This window comes from Peromyscus californicus, unplaced genomic scaffold (assembly GCF_007827085.1).
Source record: "Peromyscus californicus insignis strain IS unplaced genomic scaffold, ASM782708v3 Scaffold_6__1_contigs__length_162567912, whole genome shotgun sequence".
In the NCBI taxonomy this organism is placed as follows: domain Eukaryota; kingdom Metazoa; phylum Chordata; class Mammalia; order Rodentia; family Cricetidae; genus Peromyscus; species Peromyscus californicus.
In genome coordinates this window covers 150,029,198-150,052,944 of record NW_026294584.1, presented here as the reverse complement: position 1 = coordinate 150,052,944, position 23,747 = coordinate 150,029,198, and the positions used below count along the sequence as shown (strand labels likewise).

Genomic DNA, 23,747 nt, shown 5'->3' with positions numbered 1-23,747 from the left:
AATTGATCACATATTAAAATAAGACTGAATTAATTAGTACAGAAGCTTCATTTCACTTAAATTTAAGTTGTTTAAAATAAATTTCAGAACTGTAACAATACTGGAAAAATAAAGTCTCATAATGACTGTGGTAGTTTGAATAGGAATGGTCCCCATAGACTCACGTGTTTGAAAGCTTGGCCCATAGGGAATGGCACTGTTAGGAGGCGTGGTCTTGCTGGAGAAAGTGTGTCACTGTGGAGACAGGCTTTGAGGTCTTATACGCTCAAGTCTGGCCAGTGTGACACAGTCTCCTTCTGCTGCCTGCAGATCAAGATGCAGGACTCTCGGCTCCTTCCCCTGCACCATGTCTGCCTACACACTGCTATGCTTCTTGCCATGATGATAATGGACTACTCTCTGAAACTGTAAGCCAGCCCCAATTAAATATTTTTCTTAGCCAGGTGGTGGTGGCACACGCCTTTAATCCCAGCACTCAGGAGGCAGAGCCAGGCGGATCTCTGTGAGTTCGAGGCCAGCCTGGTCTACAGAGTGAATTCCAGGAAAGGCACAAAACTACACAGAGAAACCCTGTCTCGGAAAAAAAAAAAAAAATCCTTTATAAGAGTTGCCATGGTCATGGTGTCTCTCCCCAGCAATAGAAACACTAACAATCTAACAATGACTAGTCCACCTTTCTTTTCATTTGATTGGTGGCATTATAAAACACAATGTTGCAATTGCTATCTTGTGAAACAGTACTAGTCTAAGGGTTTGGTGAGTCACCTAACTAAGCATGGACTCTCTCTGGAGGCTAAAAATGTACTACCCTGTCAGGCCAATACACTACACACATTGGTTTAAATTGTTAAGACGGGTGGAGGGAAAGGCCAGGGTTACAGGGCTTGCTGCACAGCTGTGAGGACCGGAGTTTGGATCCCCAGCAACCTGACATTTGGTTGTGTGGTCAGTCTTCCTGTTATTCTAGCAGCAAAGGCAGAGGATGGGGATCTCCAGAGCTGGCCTGCCACACTAGCCAAACACTGGAGCTCTGGATTTGGCTGAGAGACTCTGCCTCAGTGAGTAAGATGGAAGAGTAATGGAGGATGACTCAAGACATCAACCCCGGCCTTCACATGCAAGTAAGTGCTCACATATGCATGCCTACCCAACCGCACACAAAATCATACAAACACACACACATATGGAACTGGAAAAAGAAACCAAATGTAATAGAATGTGGGAGTCAATAAAAATTTGCAGCAATAAAAGATTTCTGAATGTTCTATGAGCAAAAGTTAATTACAATAAAATGTGTAATAAGTCTATAGTATTTCTGGCAGCATGCATCCATGCATGTGACTTCATTGCAGCCTCAGGTCTGAACACACAATACCTGCACTTTGCACTGTGCATGCAGCTGCAGTACAAAACACCAGCAAGCGTTGCCAGGACGACCTCGGCTCGGACCGGAGGCCACTGGCGCGACTGGACCGGAGGCCACTGGCGTGACTGGACCGGAGGCCACTGGCGCGACTGGACCGGAGGCCACTGGCGTGACTGGACCGGAGGCCACTGGCGTGACTCACTACAGCTCCTTCACAGCAAACATCAAGTTCTCCACTCTTCGAGACGCATCACGGTTTAATGGCAGAAAACAAAACCTGACATTTTTTCTGCCTTTGTTACTAGCGTATAATTGTCAACCGTGTATCTTTACGTTACACTGTGCTAGAATGCTTTATTTTAAAAGTTGTTTTAGTCTTTGACTTGGGTTTCATCAAAACAAACAAACAAAAAAATTAAGTGAATTTTAGCTTGGGATTAGAACAGAATTCCAACCATTTCTGAAACGGCCCTAAACAGCCTTCTGCAATTTCATGTTATAAAATCAAAGCATTGGTCAACTCTGAAGAAACATTAAAATACTTGACTAATTCAGCCAAGAACTGATTCTTTATATAAAAATGAGTAAAGCACATTGAAATATTAATATACAAATGTGATTTTGTATTAAACAGTTAAAACATGTATATCAAAAGTTGTTTTGTAAAACAAATTTCTATTTTAAAAAAATCAATAAATGTTTGGTTTATTTATCTATTTTATAGACCTAGATATTTGGAGTTATGTAATATTTCTTCCAGGTAAAAAGAAGTAAGAAGTTGAAAATGTTTAGATATAGGAGAGTAAGACCCCTTGATGGTATTAACTATCCTCTCTGTCCCAGAATTGGGTTCTGCTCCCAATAATAGGGGCATGGAAATTGTTGGAAATGGTCAAAACAAAGAATTTTTTTTTAATTTGTTTTCGTTTTTAATTGTGGTGTATGGAGGAGTTCATATACATGACTGCAGATGCCCACAGAGGTCAAAAGTGTCAGACTTCCCTGGAGCTGGAGTTACAGGTGGTTTTGAGCTGTCTGACATGGGTGCTGGGAGTTGAATTTAGGTCCTCTGCAAGTACAGTGCATGCTCTTACCTGCTGAGCAATTTCTCCAGGCTCTCTTCTTTTTTAAAAAAAATTAAATACTTACTTATTATTAGGGTGTGTGTGTGTGGATAGGTGTAGTGTGTGTGGATAGGTGTGCATTTGCCAGAGTAAGTGTGGAGGTTGGTGAATAACTCTGAGAGCTGCTTTTCTTCTTCCATCATGGGTTCTCAGACAAAATTCAGGTTTGTGAGGCAAGGCTTATACCACTGAGCCATCTCACTAGCCCCACAAGATGCTTCTTTATGGAACCCCACTCCATTAGCAGAGGTCCTGACTCAAGTTACATAACTTAGGTTTTCCCTTGAACTAACCACATAGGTTAGAAAGAATCTGTCTCCACCATGTTACCACTTTTTTTTTCAATGTCTATGGCATTGCAGAGAAGAGACAGTGAGAGTCAGGGTAATCGGATCAGTACCCCATGATCATAAGAAAAAGACCCGAGAGTCAGGGTAATCGGATCAGTACCCCATGATCATAAGAAAAGGCCCGAGAATCAGGGTAATCGGATCAGTACCCCATGATTATAAGAAAAGGCCTGAGAATCAGGGTAATAGGATCAGTACCCCATAATCGTAAGAAAATGCCTGAGTACCCACAGCTTTAGTATATAGGTGTGAGAGTTTGGATAAAATATCTAAGTGTTAGGGGCTGGAGAGATGGTTTAGAAGTTAAATATTCAAATTGCTCTTCCAGTGGACCTGAATTTTGTTCTCAGCACCCATGTCTATCACTCACAATGGTTTGTTAAAGCCACTGCCAGGGGAGCCAATGCCCTCTTCTGGCTTTGAGGGTACCTACACTTATATGCACATACCCCCTACAGAGACACACGATTAACAATAAAAAAAATTCTTTAAAAACAGTGTTTTATACCATCACAGAACAAAATCACTGATCAATACATAGCAAATTACAGACAACAAATGTATCCAAATCAAAGTGCTTTGTCTCTGGCCAGCCCCCTCGAGCTGACCCACCCAGCTATAAGCACTGACTTAGGCAAGTGATGTCCCCAGTGATAAGATGATTTTGAAGTCATCTTAAAATGACAACGCCATATCTAGCACATTCCCCCCACCCCTCACATTTGTGGCAAGGGAAGACAGAAAAGGATCCTCCATGCAAGATGGAAAATAACTGGGTTATCACTATACTTTGGCAAAGAAGAGTGAATGAAGGCACATTTTAACAAAATAACAGGTAGGGTATGCTTTAAACAACTGAATCTCATTTTGATTGTGCTTCCTATTGTCAGGAGCGAGTTTGGAATGTATAGTATATATTAACATTAAAAGTCAGGTATGCTTGTGTGGAATGTATTAACTCAAGAGAAAATTACTCAAATTGAAGAAATAGCTGCTTAAAATGGATTTAGAAATACATTTTACTGAACAAAGCAAGCTGGAAAATTAGGCTACTTTATCAGGATTAGAAAGTGCTATGAATTTTAAACACAAAGCTTTTAAAAACAATGCAGTACATATTTGAGATTATCATACCTCAATGTCATCATAAATCTTTTTTCCCCAACAATTGACGATGAGTCTGGAGAGTTACTTTGCACAGTGGCCTGCCTTTCACAAAGGAAGCTGTGTTAATTTTGCTGTGGGGAGCTTTATCTCCGGGCAATGATTCTGAGGCACCTACAGAACTGGTAGGCCTCCCATTAGATCTAGAGATGGGTGAATTCTGCAAAGGCTCCCGGTACAAAGCCTTTCCTGTACAGAGCTCCCTGGTGGCCATCTGCCCGGGTACCATTCACAAAGACAATGCTGATCCCAACTTATTTCCAAATCAAAATCGTGTCTATTTTACAACTAGTCACACCTTCCCTTGATCTGTATTCCTTTGTACTCAGCTACCACCAGAGACCGGTTCTCCCAGAAAAGAGGGCATTCTGGTGAAGAAGGGGAGGGGCTCTGAAAACCTCTTCTAATGGATGGGTACAATCAGAAAAGGTCACTAGAAACTGTGACAGCTCGTCCGGTGGATCATTCAAAATCATTCAAAAATTCCTGAAGACGGGGCTGGAGAGATGGCTTAGTGGACAAGAATACATATCGCCCTTGCAGAGGACCTAAGGTCAGTTCCCAGCACCAAGTCAGCGGACTCACAACTTAGAACCTGTAACTCCAGCTCCAATGGATTCAAGGCTACCTTCCTGCTCCATCTCCACTTGAACTTTCTGATATAGATGTGGTATTCTGAACACTACCTGTATACTGCTGTGAGTATAGCCATTATTCCTTCCTCTGAGGCACATGCCAGAACCCATGTACTCAGAGTCATATGTTCCGTGTATCTCAGTGGCTTTATTCGATGTCAAGACCCCAACAGTGTACACAGATAACTTAAAAATATAACACCTGGTGAAGAAAAACAACTCAACTACTAAGTTTCATCAAGATGGGAAGCAAGATTTGCAGCGATAACCTATAAAGGAAAAAGACACTTGGGATGACAGACAAGCAGTATTGCCCCATGTCTGGAAACCTGCTTACTTGTCCTTTGGTCACAAAAGGCCTTGAGAAGGTTTTCTGTGCTGCTCTGGTCCTGAGTTTTTCTTTATATATCTAATGCCTGAAAACTAACAGTTATAAACTTTTTTAAACATGAAGATCCAAAGAGCATCGTAAGATGAACAGATGGAAGTGGTTCAATTGTGGCCTTTTCACTATGAAACCCTCAGCTGTGTGGCTGGGGTGGCGGCTCAGTGAGTCACTGTGCAAGCACAGGGGACCTGAGTTCCACCCCTGAGCACCCACACTAAAAATAACCTGCGTGGTGGCCTGCATCTACAGCTCAGTGCTGAGGAGGCAGAGGCAGGCAGACAGATCCCTGAGGCCCACTGGACAGCCAGCCTAGCTGAACTGGGGAGAGGCAGGTAAAAAGTGAGAGACTCTGCTTCAAAAAAAACATGGTGGAAAATGACTGAGGAAGATACTCAAGGTTTACTTCCGCCCTTCACACACATGCACATCCTGACAGATATGTGCACACTCATAAATCACACACATACACACACACACACACACACACACACACACACACACACACACACACACACCACACTCTGAGATATGAATTTCACCTGACATTCTACTGTCTGAATCGTGCCCTCACGCCTCTGGGTCTGGTGTCTTACGTCATCAGTGGGCATGTATGAGTATGTACCAGCCTTTAAAAGGCCGATGTGGACCCCCCCTCTGTTTCCCCTCTGCTCTGCTCCTTCTCCCCTCCCCCAATAAAGCTCTAAAAGGTACCACTGGGTTCTGCCGTGGTCTGTGACTTTTCCGCCGGTAACCAGCGCCACCAACCAGCGCCACACTACTATCACTAGCTAGTTCTGACAATAAACAGGAAGCATCGTACATGAGGGAGCAGCACAGCACTCTTTCGGAGAGCACTTCAGAGCCAGGCGTCACCCACACGTGCTCCACACCTGCTCTCATGAAATCCTCGAGGTGCTCAGCAGCCCTCACTGATGAAAGAAGCCAGAACCCACAGACACTGGAGCCGAACACTCTTGTCATGAGTGAGATTTCATGGGCTTCTTTAATGCAACATCCAGGCTTTTTAATGACACAGCACTTTCTGCTTCCTAAACGGACAACTTGCTGCTCTGCAGAAATACCCTCTACCTTATCAGCTCTGGGCTCTACTCCTCCCTCCCTGCCAGAACTCTTCTCTGGCCAGTTCAATGGCCATGGCTTTCTTTCTGTTTTGAGGATAAACACAAGGTTGGAGCTGTGGCAGCCAGCTTAGCACCATGAGGGAATTACCTACAGAGTAAGAGTAGTGCCACACCCGACACCGGCAAGCACCATCAGTGACCACCGGCACCTCACACCTGACACCAGCAAGCACCATCGGTGACCGCCTGCACCTCACACCCGACACCGGAAAGCACCATCGGTGACCGCCTGCATCTCCAGACTAGTTCTGGAAGCTGCTCTGGCCAAGCTCTGTGCAACATGAGACCATAATTGACCATCTACAGGACTGTCTACTTTTGTTCTGCATATCTGAAAGTTCACTGACTCAACATCTGTTCACTTCCAATGGGTGTCACACTCTGGAATTGTGTTCTCAATGTTGGTACCCCGGCGCACACGTATGTTCTGTTCTGCCTCACTCATGCCTATGCAGGCCCCCAACTTCCCATTCTGTCTCCATTGAGAAATCACATAGAAGAAGCAAAGTTCAACTGAATAAACGATGGAAGGAAAAGCAGACGAGAGGGGATGAGAGAGCTGTTAATGCAGTATCAGGAAAAGCTAGGAGGCAGAGCTACAGTGCAGCGGGGTTTCAGGGGAACTACTGGAGCGTAGAGAACGAAGCATCTCCACAACCCTGTCTGGACAGCTCCTCCAGGACCACAGAGCTGGGAATACAAGACTCTGCATCAGCAGAAAATGGAGGAAGAATATAAGTTCAAGTCTGCACAATCCAAGTGAGGAGATACTGGACCGGAAGGAGGTGGGACTGGGTCACCTCACTCGTGGAAGCTGGTGACTCCCCACCCTGTGCAAACCATGGGGAGCCCAGGGCACAGGATGACCTTAGCAAATACTTGCAGGGAGAGTCTAGAGGGACTCATGCTAGGAAAGCTTCCATCATTATGCCAAGTCAAGTAAGGTGGGCTTGGAAGATCCCTTGTCTTTTGTACACAGTATCTAGACTGGAATTTATACACCCGGGTTTATGTGTTGAATGCAGACTGGAGTTGAGAGGAAGAGGAGGTGGGAGTGGGAGTGATAGAAAACAAGCAACGTGAAAGCAGGAGGGACCTGGGGAGAGGAAGTAGAACTCGAGGGACACAGGACAGCAAAGATGGGAGGAAATAAGAAGAAAGTATAATGAAAACGTCACAGTGAAATCCTTTACATGGGATTCCAGCTTAAAAAAAAATAAGAACGGCCACAACAGACACAACTTCCTGTCCCATTCTACAGGTGCAGCTGTGCACTTAGGTATAAAAATGAGTTGTGTTGAATGACTTTCTTTATTAGAACACTTAGCACTTACTATGTAGCAAGCACTGTTTGAAAAGCTTTAAGTGCCCTGGCACACCTTTAGACAACAACAATTCAAACAAGAACAATAACAAAAGAAGGCCTGTGACAGACACACTGGGACTCTACTAGAGTTATCTTCCTAGAAGAGTTTGTAGGCACCCCAGAAGAAGAAAAAGTTGTATTTGTATTCTAAGGCTAAAGTAACCAAGAAGGAATTTCTAGAAACCTTGGATGGGAGTAGAAGGTGACTATTCCCAGATCTGGGGACATTCCATGACCTCTTCTGCCCTACTAGTCAGTGTTACACCCGTGTAACATTGTGTACTCAGTTACGAGCAACAGGCCTCTGGCCCTGGCTGGCGCTGCTCCAGGCTGAGAGGAGTGAGTGAGGGATGCTGAGCCATGTAGTGAAGAGCTGGGGAGGAGAAGTCAGGAGACACGAACAGGGTACCAGGACAGGTTCCTGATCCAGCAGGGCAAGCACGAATTCCTGAAGAAGGTTGGTGGGGCTCCACACACAACCAGGTCTGCTCACTCAGTCACAGTTATGACTCTGCACTCCTGACCCTCATCACAGTTTCCATCTATACAGCTGAAGAAATCTGGGTAAATCTCTCCTCTCCTTCCCCGGTTCTCCCAGACTGTCCCAAGTGTTGACTGCGGTCAATCCAAAGAGATGCTCTCTTCCCTTTTCCTCTGGGCACATGAGTGCTGCAACCTAACCTTCACGGATGGAGGAAGGGCAGGGAAAGGAAGGATCAGAACCTAGGGTCTCCACTTAATGGATGTCTGTTTTATGAGACAGACCTCACAAGGTGGCAGAGGTTGGCCTGGAGCTAATTACTGCAGCCCAGACTGGCCTCAAACTCATGACAATTCTCCTGCATCAGTCTCCCAAATCTTAGCATTACAAGCTGAGCCACCATCCTTGCCCAGCTTGGACTTTTTAAAAATTATTAATAAAATATTTTTGAGTTTTGCACAGATACTGTGGCACCCTAGCTGAATATGCTGCCTCCTCCTAACAGGAGTAAGGCCTAACAGGCTTCGCTTACGAGCTCTAACATAGAATTTCAGACACCAGCACGGGAAAAGGGAATGACGTTTAGTTTCTACAGGGGAGATTTTCTAAAATTGTCCCACTTATACCTACATTACACTCTTGAGAGTTATGAGTTCATTGTAATCATGTCTGCTTAAACATTAATCCTCCCACGAAGCACAATTTTCTGTCTACAGGACCTGACAGAAGCCAGTGAGTTTTTACCCTGCTCGTGGGCCTGGAATTAATAATGAGGATGACGGAAACTTTGTCGGTCTAAAGTAAGTTGGAATGATGGGCTTACACAGAGGGTCACAGATTCACATTTCTACAAACCATGTTCTCTCTTTAAAGTCTCATTACATTTACTTATTTGTTTGTTTATTGTGCGTGTGGGGGTCAGACAACAACTTGCAAGAATCGGTTGCTTCCTTCCAACATGTGGGTTCTGGGGATTGAACTAGGGTCATCAGTCTTGGCAGCAAGCACCTTTACCCCCTGAGCCTTTTCACCAGCCCCATAAACCACATTCTTTCATAGAAGCGAGTGCACCCTGGCTGGCATATGGTACTCAGTAGCACCTCCAAAATCCTTAGACCTAGACAACCTTTGTTAGAAAGGATGGTGCTGGAACATTGCTTAACCAAACACACCACAGTAATCAGATTTCAACTTAAGAGTCCCCAAACACACGAGCTTCTGGTCTTCCCTTGATCGTATGGCACTAATCCTCAGGGGACTAGCTTCTGTTTTGACTTTGCTTTCCTGGGAGCAATTCCAGGCCACTCCAAACACATGCGCTTGACTTTACTATGGCAAGTTTACGGAGATATGTTCTCAAGTAGACTGTATGAAAAGAAAGAAAACTTGCTATTTTCAACTTCAAATCTGTCTTTTAGCCAAATTGAATTTGAGCTCATAGAGCAGGAGACCAAATTCTCAGCTCCTCTGTTTCTTCGTCAACTAATTATCCCCAGGCTTTAACTCTTCAAATGGCTTCATGCATCCCACTATCAAGAGCCCCCTCGTTCCCGCACTGAGACACATGCACAGATGATCTTTATAAATCAATGGTTCAAGTCTTGATTCCACAAACTCCAGAGGCAGCTCACTCTTCACTTACAGTAGGATTTTCTTTAATTCTTCAAAAAACTTAAGACTATAACTCACCATGATTTTCTGAAATAGGACTTTATGGAACCTGTATTTGTTGTCATTATATGAAGAATGTATTTGTAGACATCCTCTTGTTTTAAAGGAAAACAGGTATGACTGCAAAGTTGAAGTGACTTCTGATAACTCGAGGAAGGCCGATATCCTTTCACTTTCTTAGTGCAGAGGACGCTGGGGGGCTTCTCTTCACTAGCTTCTGGGTTCCCTTTTAAATGTATTAACAAAAATGGAGAACAGCAGTGTTTACCCATAATCTTCTAATAAAGGTTCCAGGAAGTGAGAGACTCCTGGGTTTATAAAGTAAAGGAAGGACATGAGATTTGGTGAGAAGCAGGCTGTCACGGAGCAGTAAGGAGTTCTGTGGTTTTATTTGGTTTGGTTTGGTTTTCTGCAGCAGTGCCCTTCATCTTATGTGAGGTCTCTGGGGGAATTCTGTGAGCTTTTTTATCTTTTCTCTATTTGTATCTCTGAATATTTGCTGTTAGACTCAGATCCATGCTATCTGCGTGCATTAAACTGCTAGTTGACAGCACAGATAAACCAAGGGCATTTTTCTATCTTTAATTATTAAGTTGAACAGTTTAATAATGCAATCCTCCGACCGAAAAATGGATTGTGTTCCAAAGTTCATAAATGCATGGTTGGCTGAAATCAAAATATATTTCTCCAGGTTGAGGATGACAATAAATGGCGGGCAAGCCCAGAATCCAAGCTTTACTCCTACAGAACCTAATGCTCGGGCCTCTGAGCACCTGTAAGCTTTTGGCAAAAAGTTCACTCAGGACACGGGAATGTCAGGAGAGTCCATCTCTGCAGCTCATTGAAACACCGTCGCCTAAAAGGCTGGGACTGAGGCTGAGGCGTTCGGAGCTTTATAATCCCAGCATCTGAGAGACTGAGGGGAGTTCAAGGCCAGCCCAGATTAAATCACACGAAACAAACACTTCTCCGGCAGCATGCAAGCCATTTCTGGCTCTGGGGAATAGGAAACGGGACATGTCTTCTTTAAGATCCTCTGCACACTCTCCACCCTCCTCAGCCAGTTGCTCCTCTGACGCCATCACCCCTTCTCATCCTCCCCCAGAGCAATTCTATTGTTACTGGGTTACACATATGCACAGTTCGTGCAGAAACTGCTGGGAACCGCTGGGGTCCTACATGCTCCTAAAACAAGGTCCTAGCACCTTCACGAGGATCAAATTATAGGCTATGACATCCAATATTTTTGTCTCACTCTGTGTCATAAGTACAGATTCTCTTCTGGCCTCTGTATGAGCTGTTCTTTTCTCTGAGCCATTTGTCTTAAATTAAATAAACACATAAATAATAAAAATAAAAAGCAACATTAAAAAAATCACTGTACTTTTTCACTCTAGTCTTGAAGGACCAAACAAAGATTAATGGTAAAGTCTTTGATTATAGGGAGGAACTCGATCACATCCTGGGAGTCTGGAGTTTAAAATCAAGGCAGAAATAGGATAAGCGATAACTATGTCTGGGTGGTGGTGTTGGCAAGAACATGAAATGAGAAATGAACTTCAAAAATAACTTCAGCAGAAAAATATACTTAATAACCTTTCAATTTAGGAAATGCCAACTGTACTGGAAATACCTGAAAGCAATTTTAAAGATTTTTATTTTATGGCTTGGAAAGGCATTATAATATTGAATACTGAGAATAAGAATGCAGAACGTTTTCTAAGCATCTGATACACAGGCTAAGAAAGAGCCTCAGCACGTGATGGATGTAATGATAGGGATCGTTGCAAAAGCCAAAGCAACTTACATGCTTTTTCTTTTTATGAAAAAATAAACAGGCATGTTTTAATTATTCACTAGGATGCTAATATCAAACCAACAGCTTTCTGCTACTTCAGTGTGACATGATCTACAGTCCCTCCCAGTCCGTTGACTATTTGGAGGCTCCTCAGTTGTCCCTGCCCAATTTAGCAGCTTCTAAGCAGAGGAAACTTACTTTCCGATGCCCCAGTTGGTGATAAATTTTTCACAAAAAGCAAACGAGTACACTATTCATTGTTGGACCACCAGTGAGAAAACATCATCCTGAAAATTGAAGTAAAAACATGATCTGCCTTCCCTCTCCCCCATCACTAGAGCACTGGTACCAACCAGATCCTCATCTGGATTTCCATGTTGGACCTGGTTCATGTGTTCTAAATAGAAAAATGGCCTATTTACCCTCATGGCTTTTGCTAGATTAAAAAAACAAACAAAAAAAAACTATTATTGTTTTCCCTTGTTACATGAACAGAAAAGTAAAAGGATGGCCAGTCTATGTCACGTTCTGTGATGAACCCAACCAGGGAGGGCAGTGGAAGGTCTTATACAGGGAAGCAGGGGCCCTGATTCTTTGATTCTTGGATTGCAAACAACCTGGCTTCTCCCAAATCCTATGTCCCAACAAAACCACACTCTGTTGTTTTGCCTCTGGCTCCTCCACCCAGGATGTGGCCATTCTCAACTACTACTGCTTTCGCTTCTAACGCATCTAACACATGTGATAGTTAGTTTTCAACTGTCAACTAGGCATTCTCTTCTCTACCTGGGAAGAGAATCTTAAGTGAGGAGTTGTCTAGATCAGGCTGGCCTGTGGGGATGTCCTTGGGGGGGGGGGGGGCTCTTGATTATTAAATGATGTGAGAAGACCCAGCCCCCGGTGGGCAGCACCATTCCTGGGCAGGTGTTACACACGGGACTACATACATTTATTTGACTGTACTCTTTCCTGTGATGGATTACAACCTGGAATTGCCAGCTGGATAAACCTTCTCCCCTCAGTTGTTAGTTGTAAGGGTATTTCAATAGAAATGCAACAAGACAATGTCCCACAGTTATCCTTGCTCTTCAGGGCCTTCTTGGTGCCATCTCCTGGCCAGGCACACTCCACCTCTTCCCCACACACGCTGGAGCAACTCTGGCTCTGGGACATGCAGCCTCTGTACATTGCTACAACCCAGATGCCACGACTTTCAACCTGAAAGGCCTTCCTTCACATCTGTCGCCTAAAACCCTCACAAGTGCCACCAGCTTTGTGAGTTCTTTTGACTCCCTCAAAATGAGTTAGCTGGAGGAGGTACATGGAAACGTCATCCCTGTGGCCCCTTCCTTCCCACAGAGCAGCTCAAGCACTCTAACTTCCACACCAAACTCAGAGACAGGGATCTTTTTACAGGCCAGTTGCTATGTCACTTATTTTTCCATCCCCATTCTCTCTCATAAGCCTTCCCTCGGCCCTAGAGTAGCATCAAGCAAACATGGTAGCTTGATTAGACACTTTCTGGATAAGGCGACGGAGGGAAGAGCATACCTTGGTGTTCAGGTGGCCAAAGGGTATTGTCTTAGGGTTTCTATTGCTGTGAAGAGACACCATGACCACGGCCACTCTTTATAAAGAAAACATGTAATTGTGATGGCTTACAGTTTCAGAGGTTTAGTCCATTGTCATCATGGAGGGATGCAGGCAGATGTGGTACTGGAGAAGTAGCCAAGTGTCTTGCATCTTGCAGACAATGGGAAGTGAACTGTCTCACTAGGTGTGGCTTGAACATATATGAGACCTCAAAGCCCATCGACACAGTGACACACTTCTTCCAACAAGACCTCACCTATTCCAACAAGGCCACACCTCCTAATAGTGCCACTCCCTTTGGGGGCCACAGGTGTCCCTCCACCCTTGACTAACCACGTTCTTCCCTCCTCAGCCTTCACTCTGAACCTTACAGATCAATCCCTCACTCCTCTCCACTCCTCAGCACAGCTCAAAACTGGGCAAGACCTCACACAAACTCCACACCTAACATGTAGAAGATGCGAGAGGAAACACTGGTCTGCTTTTACTGCAGTAAAGGTCAACAAATGATTTTGAAAAACTAGAAATACAAAATCATGCCATTAACAAACAATAGCAATGAAACAAAACCCACTATTGCCTGTGTTGTTTAGAGTCTACACTGTACTATAGAATGGCTGATGTGGGCCTAGTCTTTGGATTGCACACTGTGCTACAGAATGGTTGATGTGGGCCTAGTCTTTGGATTGCACACTGTACTACAGAATGGCTGATGTGGGCCTAGTCTTTGGATTGCACACTATACTACAGAATGGCTGATGTGGGCCTAGCCTTTGGATTAGCCTAAGGAACAGCTGACCCCACAGAACAGTGCCTCTCAAAGAACACAGATTCAGCGTGCCAAGCAAACAACTTAGAGAAACAACTGTGGAACGGCTGATTTGTTCTATGCTAACTACCAAGGGTCCTGTGCAAGCCGGAGACCTTCTCTAACGGACTGCTGAATTGCCAGGCCTTTGTCTCTGGACTCCAGGTCAAGGCCTTGCTTGCCCAATAGCAGCACCCAGGGCCATTTTATAAATCCTTCTGAGGAACCAGAACCACCCCCATTTCCACCCAGGACCAGTTGACACCAGAATGTGCAGTTGGATTTGTCAACAGTTTAATCACGAAGCCCTTCAAGAAACCCGCATACAAAGTCCTGCCAAAGAACCTTGGTCTAGACTGTGTTCTCTCAGTAGTTCAGCTTCTATAAGGGTTTATACAGTTTAGCTCATCGCGCGAGTTTGGCCATTTTCCATTTCAGGTTTTCTCACTGCAGAATGAAAGGTATGAGGTTAATGAACTCTTTAAAAAAAAAATATTACTTTGGTGAATATTTTTCCATTTTAAAGATTTATTTTTATCTTACATGCATGGGTAGATATATGTCTATGAACCATGGCTGGCCTTGGAAGTCAGAAAACGGCATCAGATCTCCTGAAACTGCAATTACAGATGCTTTCGAACTACCATGTGGATGCTGGGAACAGCACAAGTATCCTCTGCAAGAGCAGCAAGTGTTCCTAACCGCTGAGCCATCTCTCCAGCCCCTATCTTTCTTATACACAGTGTACAATCCTAAGAGTTTTCTACGTATTTCAACCTAAATTATCTATCACTTATTTAATTTCCACTAGGAATTGAACTCAGAGCCTTGCACATGACAGGCACTCCAACCAGGGAGCTACATCCCCGCCGCCACAGTTAACTCACAAACATTCAGTTAGTCTCTGACTGGCAAGTCACTGGAAAACCAATGAACAAGTAAAGATCTTCTTAGTGACTTACACACAAAAATGTTGCAGGCTCAATTCCAACTTGAAGACCATATTTCCCATTTGCCTGCCTAGCTCCTGGGAAGACAAACATTACATATGAGTTCACTGAAGTTTACGGACATTTTAAAAGCCACGTTAAAACTGAACAGAAAAAGCATTCCATGCTGTAGTCCCCTCCCTCTGATCTGCAGTTTGGGTCAGTTTAACAATGTCTTTTTTATGCTTACTCCCATTAGGGCCAGGGCCACAGAAGTAAGCTGATGATTTCCAGAATGCCCCCCTTGCTACCTAAGCCTTTTTACTGACTAGCTGGCTGGGCAGTTGAACACAGAGGGTCCTCTTTTCTTTCTTCTAGAAATGGCAATAGAATCTATGGCTTGTGTCAGCCAGTTTTCCTTCATTAACATTACTTCCCACATTTAAAAAAATACATCTTTTTTCATTTATTTGTTCTTACGAAGTAAACCTAGAAATCTTAAATTTTTTTTAAATCAAATAAAGAAATATTCCTCCATGCAGAAGAAAAGAGAACACAGGAGAGTCTCTGGCTCCACTTTATAATATTACGGTACACGGTGCAGTCTGGTGTCAGTATTTATTTCCAGCCATTTAGTTTATGATCGAGAATAACTTTTGATTACTGATGCTCGTAGTATTTCTCACTCTGTCTTGGACTGTTTGAGGATCTGTATTTTTATTACAAAGTCCAATAAAAATAAAGTGAAAAACCCACAGGTCCCAAAACTGATTCCTGGCTTGGGCTGTATGTCACTCTTTTCCAATCTGGAAGGTATTTCCTCTGCCCGTAAGTCTCTGTCGCTTGCTCATAAGCAAATTTATCTCCTAATGCCTCATTCTTTATTTTAGCCATTAATCTCCCATTGAGAATCTTACCAAAATGCTTTTTGCAGATAAAAATATTTAATGTTTCCTAGACTTCCCCATTCCACATAACATATATTGCTAAAATGGGGGGGGGGGGGGTAATCAACCTTTTGTCCCCAAATTCAAGTTTGTCCGTTTGATTCTACATGTTTTCCTCAGAAGCAAGAAATCCTATTTCTTTTGCTATGGATTGAATTATGTCTAAACAAAACTGTGTCAAATCTGTCCAAATTATGTCAAATTTGAAACCCTAGATTCCTCCAAAAGTGAGCTTATTTGGAAACGAGGTGATGGCATTTGTAATCCGTTAGGATGAACCCACCCTGAGGGAGGTGGACACTGGCTGGCTGGAGTCCATGGAAGTCTCAGGCACACAGAGATGCCATGTGACGGCAGAGGCTGCGGTTGGTGTGGTGGAACCACCAGTCAAGGGAAATCGACAGCTGCCTTCTTTCCTTCCTAGAGCTTGTATTCCACACTCAGCAAAGGACAGCAGGGCAGGGAGCGGGGTCAACCTGCCGAAATACCCCTTGTGGGGGTAGATAATGGGTGGGGTGAATAGTCTCAATGTCTGTTTGGGGGCCTGCGTTTAAACTTCCTCCCCTGATGGGATGGCAACTTAGTTTTCACCCTGTAAGCGCTTTAACTGTCGGGCCTAGTTAGGAAGAATAAATAAGGCACCCTTAGAGCCCTGACCATGCAGGCCCCAGCTTCTGCGCCTCTCTCACTCTCCCCTGAGCCAGCCAGCAGCTCCCTTTTGTTCTGATCAAAAAACCAACACAACGCTGGCTCTCCCTTCCAGATCCACCTGTGAACTCTTACAAATGTCCATGTCACATCACCGCCTTGCAGGGCCTCAGAGCTGTCTTGGCAACACAACCTCTGGGTCACAGTTACAGGCTGTTAGCCAAGGCCACAGCATTTTAACTCAACTGAGACCACTGCCAAAACTACAGTGATTTAGTGCCCAAAACTAAAGTAGATTTTTGTCGTCCCCCTACCCACAGCTGAGTGAGACACAACCTGTACTGAGGACTACTCCTCAGTCATGTGACTACATAGACCCTTCCTGCGAGCCCCTGCAATGCTGCTGTCGGTCTGTCCACACCATATAACTCTTCTAAATAGATCTAATCAATAATAAAGGGCGATCCACCTCGTGTCCCCCTTGAGTCCCAAACCAGAAACCTTCCACAAACGATCTTCTAGCATGATGCACCTCTATATTCTTATGCTTTCTCCAGTGGTAAACCTGCAGTAACAGCTTATCTTTTCATAAGTGAAATATGTTTGCTTATGAAAAACAAGATCTGATTTTAAAAAGGAAAAAAAAAAAAACCAGGCTGGCACACCACAGGGATCAGAACGCACCATCTGGATCAATACTCCTTGAGCAAGTAAGACACGCAGCACGTGACAAGGGACTCGTGTGACTTGTGACAATCTTCTGATGTCCTGTGAATCATATTCATCATATTTAAGTTTTAGGTACTAATTACTATTAATCACTGCATGGTTTTAATGTTCCGGCTTCTTGTGATCCAAGTGAGCTTCCATGACTTTCCCTTTCCGTCATCATTTAATGACCTCACTTACATTTTTTTCCTCTTCACCTTGCTCTTCCTGCACTTCTCTGATCTTACTAGGCTGAATTTCCAATCACCCATTCCCCCTGGCTCCCGCTTTTCTTTCTTTTCTTTTCACTTCTATTTCCTCCACCTTGCAAAATTCTGGCCAAGTTCAAAACTCATTCTGCATTCCTTCAAGGTGCACTCTCCTCTGGTCCCGTTTTTTTTTGCGAATGCTTTCTGCACAGATCCGCATCAGCAGTTCAAACCCGATGACATTACGATTGCATCTTCAGTGCGTCGCCACTCCAAACTTATTTATCACGCCTGTATTATTCCTGAAGATAAGGTCTAGAATAACCTGGAGGAGAGCTCGTTAGCTGTTGCCTGTGTGCGGACAGCCCTACGTTCCCAAAGATAAAGGCAGTTCTACAGCCTCACACTCTCAAAGGGTGCAGCGGCTGGGCTCCGGCAGGAAGTACAGCAGCATACTTTCCGCTTCTCTTCCCTGTAAGCGTACCTCCGCTGCTGTCATGCCATCGTTTATGGACTGCTTGATGAAAACAAAGTGCAGCTCCTCCCCACCCCATTCTCTTCCCCTCAGATTGCCGACTCTTCCCTAGCTCTTCCTTTATTCGAGTTTCTCACCAGATTTCCATTAATTCAATCAAAGACCCATGCAAATCATCCCCTCCAGAAGGACCTCTGAATTCTCACTCTTCAAGCCTCGCACGGGTCCTAAAGAATGCCATGGGTGCAGAATCTCTGGGGCAGGTGTAAATGAACTATTCTTTTTAACCTCCCGATTTTTAAAGTTGATTTTCACTTCCCTATCAGGTGCCTGGCGATCTAGAGCCGTGTGATAATTTCATGTGGCTGCCTGTCAGAAAAGCTCATGCGGCTGCTAGAACTTCTAGGGTACAGAAGTTACGAGAGGTGACAGGTGTGCAAGGCCAGGAACTGTATCAAAACTACAGCTAACGGATCACAACTCATGGTGAGTCTGGTGAGTCTTACCCAGATTCCTTTTACAGCTCTCTTTTCTAATGAGTTCATATCTAAAACTTTCTAACAACCCTGTAAATACAAGCTCTGGGACGGGTACAGAAAAGCACATCTGAACATGACATCCCCTGGGAACACAGTCAACTGCTTTTGAAAAGCGATACTCTGAATAATGCCTCTAAGAGCCTAGCAGAAAGATTCAGTTGTGCCTCCTTTCGTACTAATAGGACAGTACAGAAGGCGTGCTGAGATTGCAATCACTTGTAAGGTTACTGACATAGTTTACAATGTATTCTCATACCTTAATTCAATTGTTTAATAATCACATTACTTTAATTGCGCACAGTCAAGTCATGTAGGGAAAGAAGAGCCCAGCTCTTCCTCTAATTGTGCTTCTTCACCAGAAATATTCTCAAAGAATATTCGACAGCTTCATACAAAAGTAGGATTCAAATCATTTAGTTGACTCTCAACCTCCTTTCTGAGGCTGTCATGGGATACTGCACCCAGCATTTATTAAAAACAAATGAACTTGGCTCACAGGTCTGGAGCCTGGGATGTCCAGGAACAGAGCATTGGTGAGGGCCTCTGTGCTGCTTCAAACAAGGCAGCAAAGCACACAGGAGACAGAGGGGGACATGGGTGAGTTAAACAAATGCCACACTAGCTCACACCCGTGGAATGGCACTAATCTACACAAAAGGGCAGATGTGAAAACTTCTCGAGGTCCCGCCTCTTAATACTAGCACCTTGGCTGATGTGAAGATAGGGGGTATTAAAACTGGTGTGTCAACAAGGATGATATAAGTCAATGGTAGAGTGCTGTATGAACCCAGTTTCAAATCCCAGGAACACACACACACACACACACACACACACACACACACACACATACACACACATACACACACAGGAAAATCTAGTGTGGTCCTGAAGGGAACCAGGAAGGAGGTTCTCAGAAAACTGAAAACACAATTGCTGTGTAACCCATCTGTATCACTCCAGCATATACACCCAAAGAAATCAAAGTCAACACAAACAGAAACACCAGTGTGTTCATGTTTACTCACAACAGCCCAAGAATGGAGCCAGACTAGATGTTTAAGAAAAAAAGCAGTATCTATACACACTGTGACTTTATCCAGCCACATCCTTTCTCTATGTGGACTCAATATACTTCTCCTATGAAAGCAGAAGAGGAACCATTAATGTGTGAGAGGTGAAGAGGTCTAAAAGACAAGGAGGGTAAGAACAAGAGACAGTAATTCTCGTGTATGCAATATATGTGTAAATATATGTATGTATACACACACACACACACACACACACACACACACACACACACACACACACACTAAACAAGGCAGGGGGAGCTGGCTTTAAGGAGGGGCGAAGGATGAGAGAATAATGGAAAGAGTCAATATGAATAGAGTCCAATGATAATGTGTGTTTGAAAATTTCATCATGAAGCCCATGATTTTGGTGGGGGCAGTTTTCTAGCCAGTTGCCCCTGGGGTAGAGTGGGTGGAGGTGGCCCTCTGAGTGGCAGGTGCAGAGAGCAGACTGGCTGACCATCTTTGTGATGGTGTCACAGTCGGGGTAAGAGACACCTCAAGGGTGGCTCGGCTGTGGCCCCAATAAGTGCCTCAGCCTTGTATGCATGCCGACACAGCAGCACCCTCAAGGGCTGCACCACAAATGGCTGCTGGCATACGGGACTGCAGTTCCCAGCAGGTGGCCTCAACTTCTACTTTGTTGTCTGGACTAACAGTCTCTTGCTTTGTCAAAGAACACAAAAGGGGACCACATGTCCAGCTCACACACTGAGAGCCTTTACACAGTCCCTCTGAGTTACAGTGAGCCTTTTGCTACTGTGGACCTTTGAACACCAGCGTCCCAGAGAGCCCCACTGTGCAAAGCCGTTACTGCGCAAAGCACTCCTTCCTAGTTAGCCTTGGATTTTTAGAAACTCGGCGACAAAAGACACAAATGGTCAAAGACATGACGGCATCCAGCAGCAGTGACCAGGCCCTAGCGCCCTTAGAGTTCCAGGGGCCCGTCCACTAGGCCCGACAGAGCATTCAAAAGGCACACAAAGTAAACACCTATAGGGGCACCACAATGGATGGCCTGAACCAGGGAAACCGGGCACCTTCGTCCCAGTGCGGGGCCCCTCCAAATCCAGCTCTCACCCCCGCACAGTAAGGCATGCCATCTAATAGAGACTTAACCGAAAGGATTTGGGGCCCACAGGGAGAGGCTGATCCAAGCGGTGGAGGAGGAATGGTGCCGGACACTGGTGTGGCTATACTGATGCCAAACGTGCCAAGGAGGACGGCCATTCTGGCAGAAGGCCTTCTAGGCGGGGGGCCCAACACAAACAAAGATGAAAAGGCTCTGGATGCCAGCAGCCTGAGGAAGCTTCCAGTCGCTCTACACGGCTGATTCTAAGGGGTGAAGGAAAATGAGATGGCAGAAGGCAACAGACAGGGACCCAGGAAGTCACTCCATCGGCAAGAGGAAGGGGACCAACTACGAGATGTTAGTGAAGCAATGCCATGACCAAATCATCACTTCGGAAAGATCATTTAACAGCACAAAGGTGAGAAGATCCGCAAGGGGCCAAAAGTCGGGACAGAGAACTGCGCTGAAGTCATCCAGTGGGGGAAACACGACCGCAGGACCCCTGGTGTCGTGGAGGTCAGAAGGAGTACAGCTGAACTCCAACGAGAAAGCTCACAAGTGGATCCATCTGCTGTGCGTGCACACAGCAACGACTCAACTTCTACGTGAAAGCACAAAAAACAACTCCACGCTAATTCTTATTTATATTTGCAGGAACAAAAGCAGAGGCCGCTTCAGAGAGCACAGAGGCAGACCTCGGAGAAAAACTCAACTCTTAACTCACAGAGAAATCCTGCCCAGCATGTGCTGATGAATGAATAATCAAATCGCACAAAAGGCAAATTGCTAACAAGAGCGCCATCTACTGCTACCTAAGGATAGTGCAGCAAAAAAAATGCCACGAGCAAACACATAAACAAGCATAAAGGTGTAGGGCAGCCCTGAGTCTCTGACCACCTCACTCTGTGTATGTACGCATAAGACGTCCCATCTCTCCTGCAAAAAAAAGTTTCTTTTTTTTTTCCCCAAGGGGTTAGCACTTTCAATAACATGCAAATGATTTCATTGCTCCTTTCTCCTAAAACCCTCAATCCAGCAGGAACCCTGTCTGAATACATAAAACTCACCTGCCATCATTGCTACCAGGCTGGCTTTGTAGATGTTGGTGAGAGAGCCGAGTTCTCCTGTGGCTAAGATGGTCTTGAGATGAGCCTCCCCACAGGCCTTCCGGAACTGACTGATCTCATCGTAGAGGGCTGGGGAAGAAAATCACTGAGGCAGTTACAAAGCAGACAAGCGCTTGGCAACCCTTCAGAGCCAGAGGAACCCACTTCAGATTTAGGAAACATAAAACATTTGTCACTTACTAAACATCACCCCAATTTAATATCGCCCACAGCATTCTGCTACAGTTCACATTCTGCTACAAGGAACACCAGGTTTGCCACCATAAAACTGTTACTAAGCCCTGGCCTAGGGGTCTAGAGTAATAAAGCTTCTTAAATATCATTATAAGGACATGCAAATTATAAATAATTTCTACCTTTTCCATATGATTATGACCTGAGGGAGAAAATAAAACCAAATTTACCTGCCACTCATATAGTTACTATACCACTTTGCAAGCTAGAGAAAAAAATCCTGGGGTTCCTATTAATTCTACTCCGAGGGAACATGTTCTCCTGTTAGAATATAAAGTAACTCTTTCTTGGGAAATTATCAATGGTACAGCAAGAACAGGCTGCCCACTACTGAAGACAGTTCACGCGCATATCCCTGACTAGGAGGTGAAGCGCCTGGCCAGGCAACGCTAAATGTAGATGACTGAAGTTTTGGTTTGTGCACTGACGTGGCTTTCAACTGAGCCCAACCCAAGATCACTTCAGGCCTTTGAGAGCTCCAAACAGTACCGCAAAACAGCCTGATACGTTGATTAAACAGAAAGACAGACAAAACAGACAAAGATATGTGCATATACACAGACAACAAAATAAATTAAGGAAAGCAGTTCAAGGTAACAGACCAATGAGCAAACAAAATAGAAACAAAAATATAAAAATATATCAAACAAAAATAAAAATACTAGTAAAAAACCAAAAATGTTGGTAAACAAAAACCAATGTGTATCAAACTTTTCAGGAAAACTATTTAACAATCTTCTGTCAATAATAGTAGGGGTTTTAGCTTTAGCAGTCTATCATACTGCCCGCCTGACTCTCTAAACTCAGGAAATGGAAAATCCTACCATGAGGACCAAAGTGGTGTGTCTTAGGGGAAGCTGTTTTACACACAGGTGCCAGGTAAGACTGAAGACTTGCCACCACCAGATTGTCCTCACAGGGCTGATGTGACACCACTGTCTACCTCCAGCCCCCTGCCCATTTCACCTGACTTGTGGGAAATCCATCTGACCTAAGTGCCCACCACGACACCTGTATAGGAAGGTCTTAGATCATAATCTCCTACAGTTGATATCCTTAGAACTCAGGAAAGTCACTCTAGGTGAAAGGATGTTTCTTGGTATTGAATCTAAAGAGAGGACATTGTTCTTGAAGAGCAACATGCAAGGTGACTTACAGTCTAAGAACCCAAGAATGCTAACCTAAAGTTAACTTCCGACTTAAAACTCTCCAGTAAGCTAATACCCTGAAAGCAGGCTTCGTGGCAGACAGAGGCGAACTGAAAAACTGGCAGGACCTCAGGCAACCTTTCTCTCTGTCATGGTCCTGTCCTTAGAGTATAATACATACCTTAGAGGGTTATTATGAAAATTTTGTGTGTGTGTGTGTGTGTGTGTGTGTGTGTGTGTGTGTAGTACTTTGTATATTGCCTGGCATGTTGTGAATCCTCAAAAAGCTCAAACATCACTAAGAAATTTAGTATTTTAGTATTTTGGTAAAATGAGTTCCCATCTTGTGATGTCTAATAAAAAACAAATCTTATTCCACAGCCTGACCCACTCCCTATAGGGACCAGAAACTCTACTATATGGATAAAACCTTGAAAATATTTAATTACAGCTTTTGTTAAAGTAAAATGATTTGAACAAAAAAATTTAAACCATTGATTATGATCATGTTTATGGAAAGAAAATACTACATTTTTTAAATGAACATAATTTTTTAATAAGCAGGTTTTATTTACCTGTAGTTAAATTAACCAGGAAAACTCAATGTATTTTATGACTTCACCATTTGGAGGGTATGTTCTTTAACTCATAACCCAAATGGAAGGGTTCCAAAGGGGTCACCTGTGCCTTGGTGCCCTTCCATTCTCAATGTGCCAATTTGTCACATCGTTTTACTAATTTTGTGACATAACAGTATC

General features: G+C 44.2%; 1 protein-coding gene across 1 annotated transcript in view; it reads right to left on the bottom strand.

The window, feature by feature from the left end:
• Dera (deoxyribose-phosphate aldolase) overlaps nt 1–23,747 on the bottom strand; it is a 79,646-nt gene that overhangs the window by 16,483 nt on the left and 39,416 nt on the right. The window contains exon 6 of the mRNA XM_052720640.1: nt 21,548–21,676. Coding sequence (XP_052576600.1) covers nt 21,548–21,676 — 129 coding nt within the window. The remainder of the gene's footprint in view (nt 1–21,547; nt 21,677–23,747) is intronic.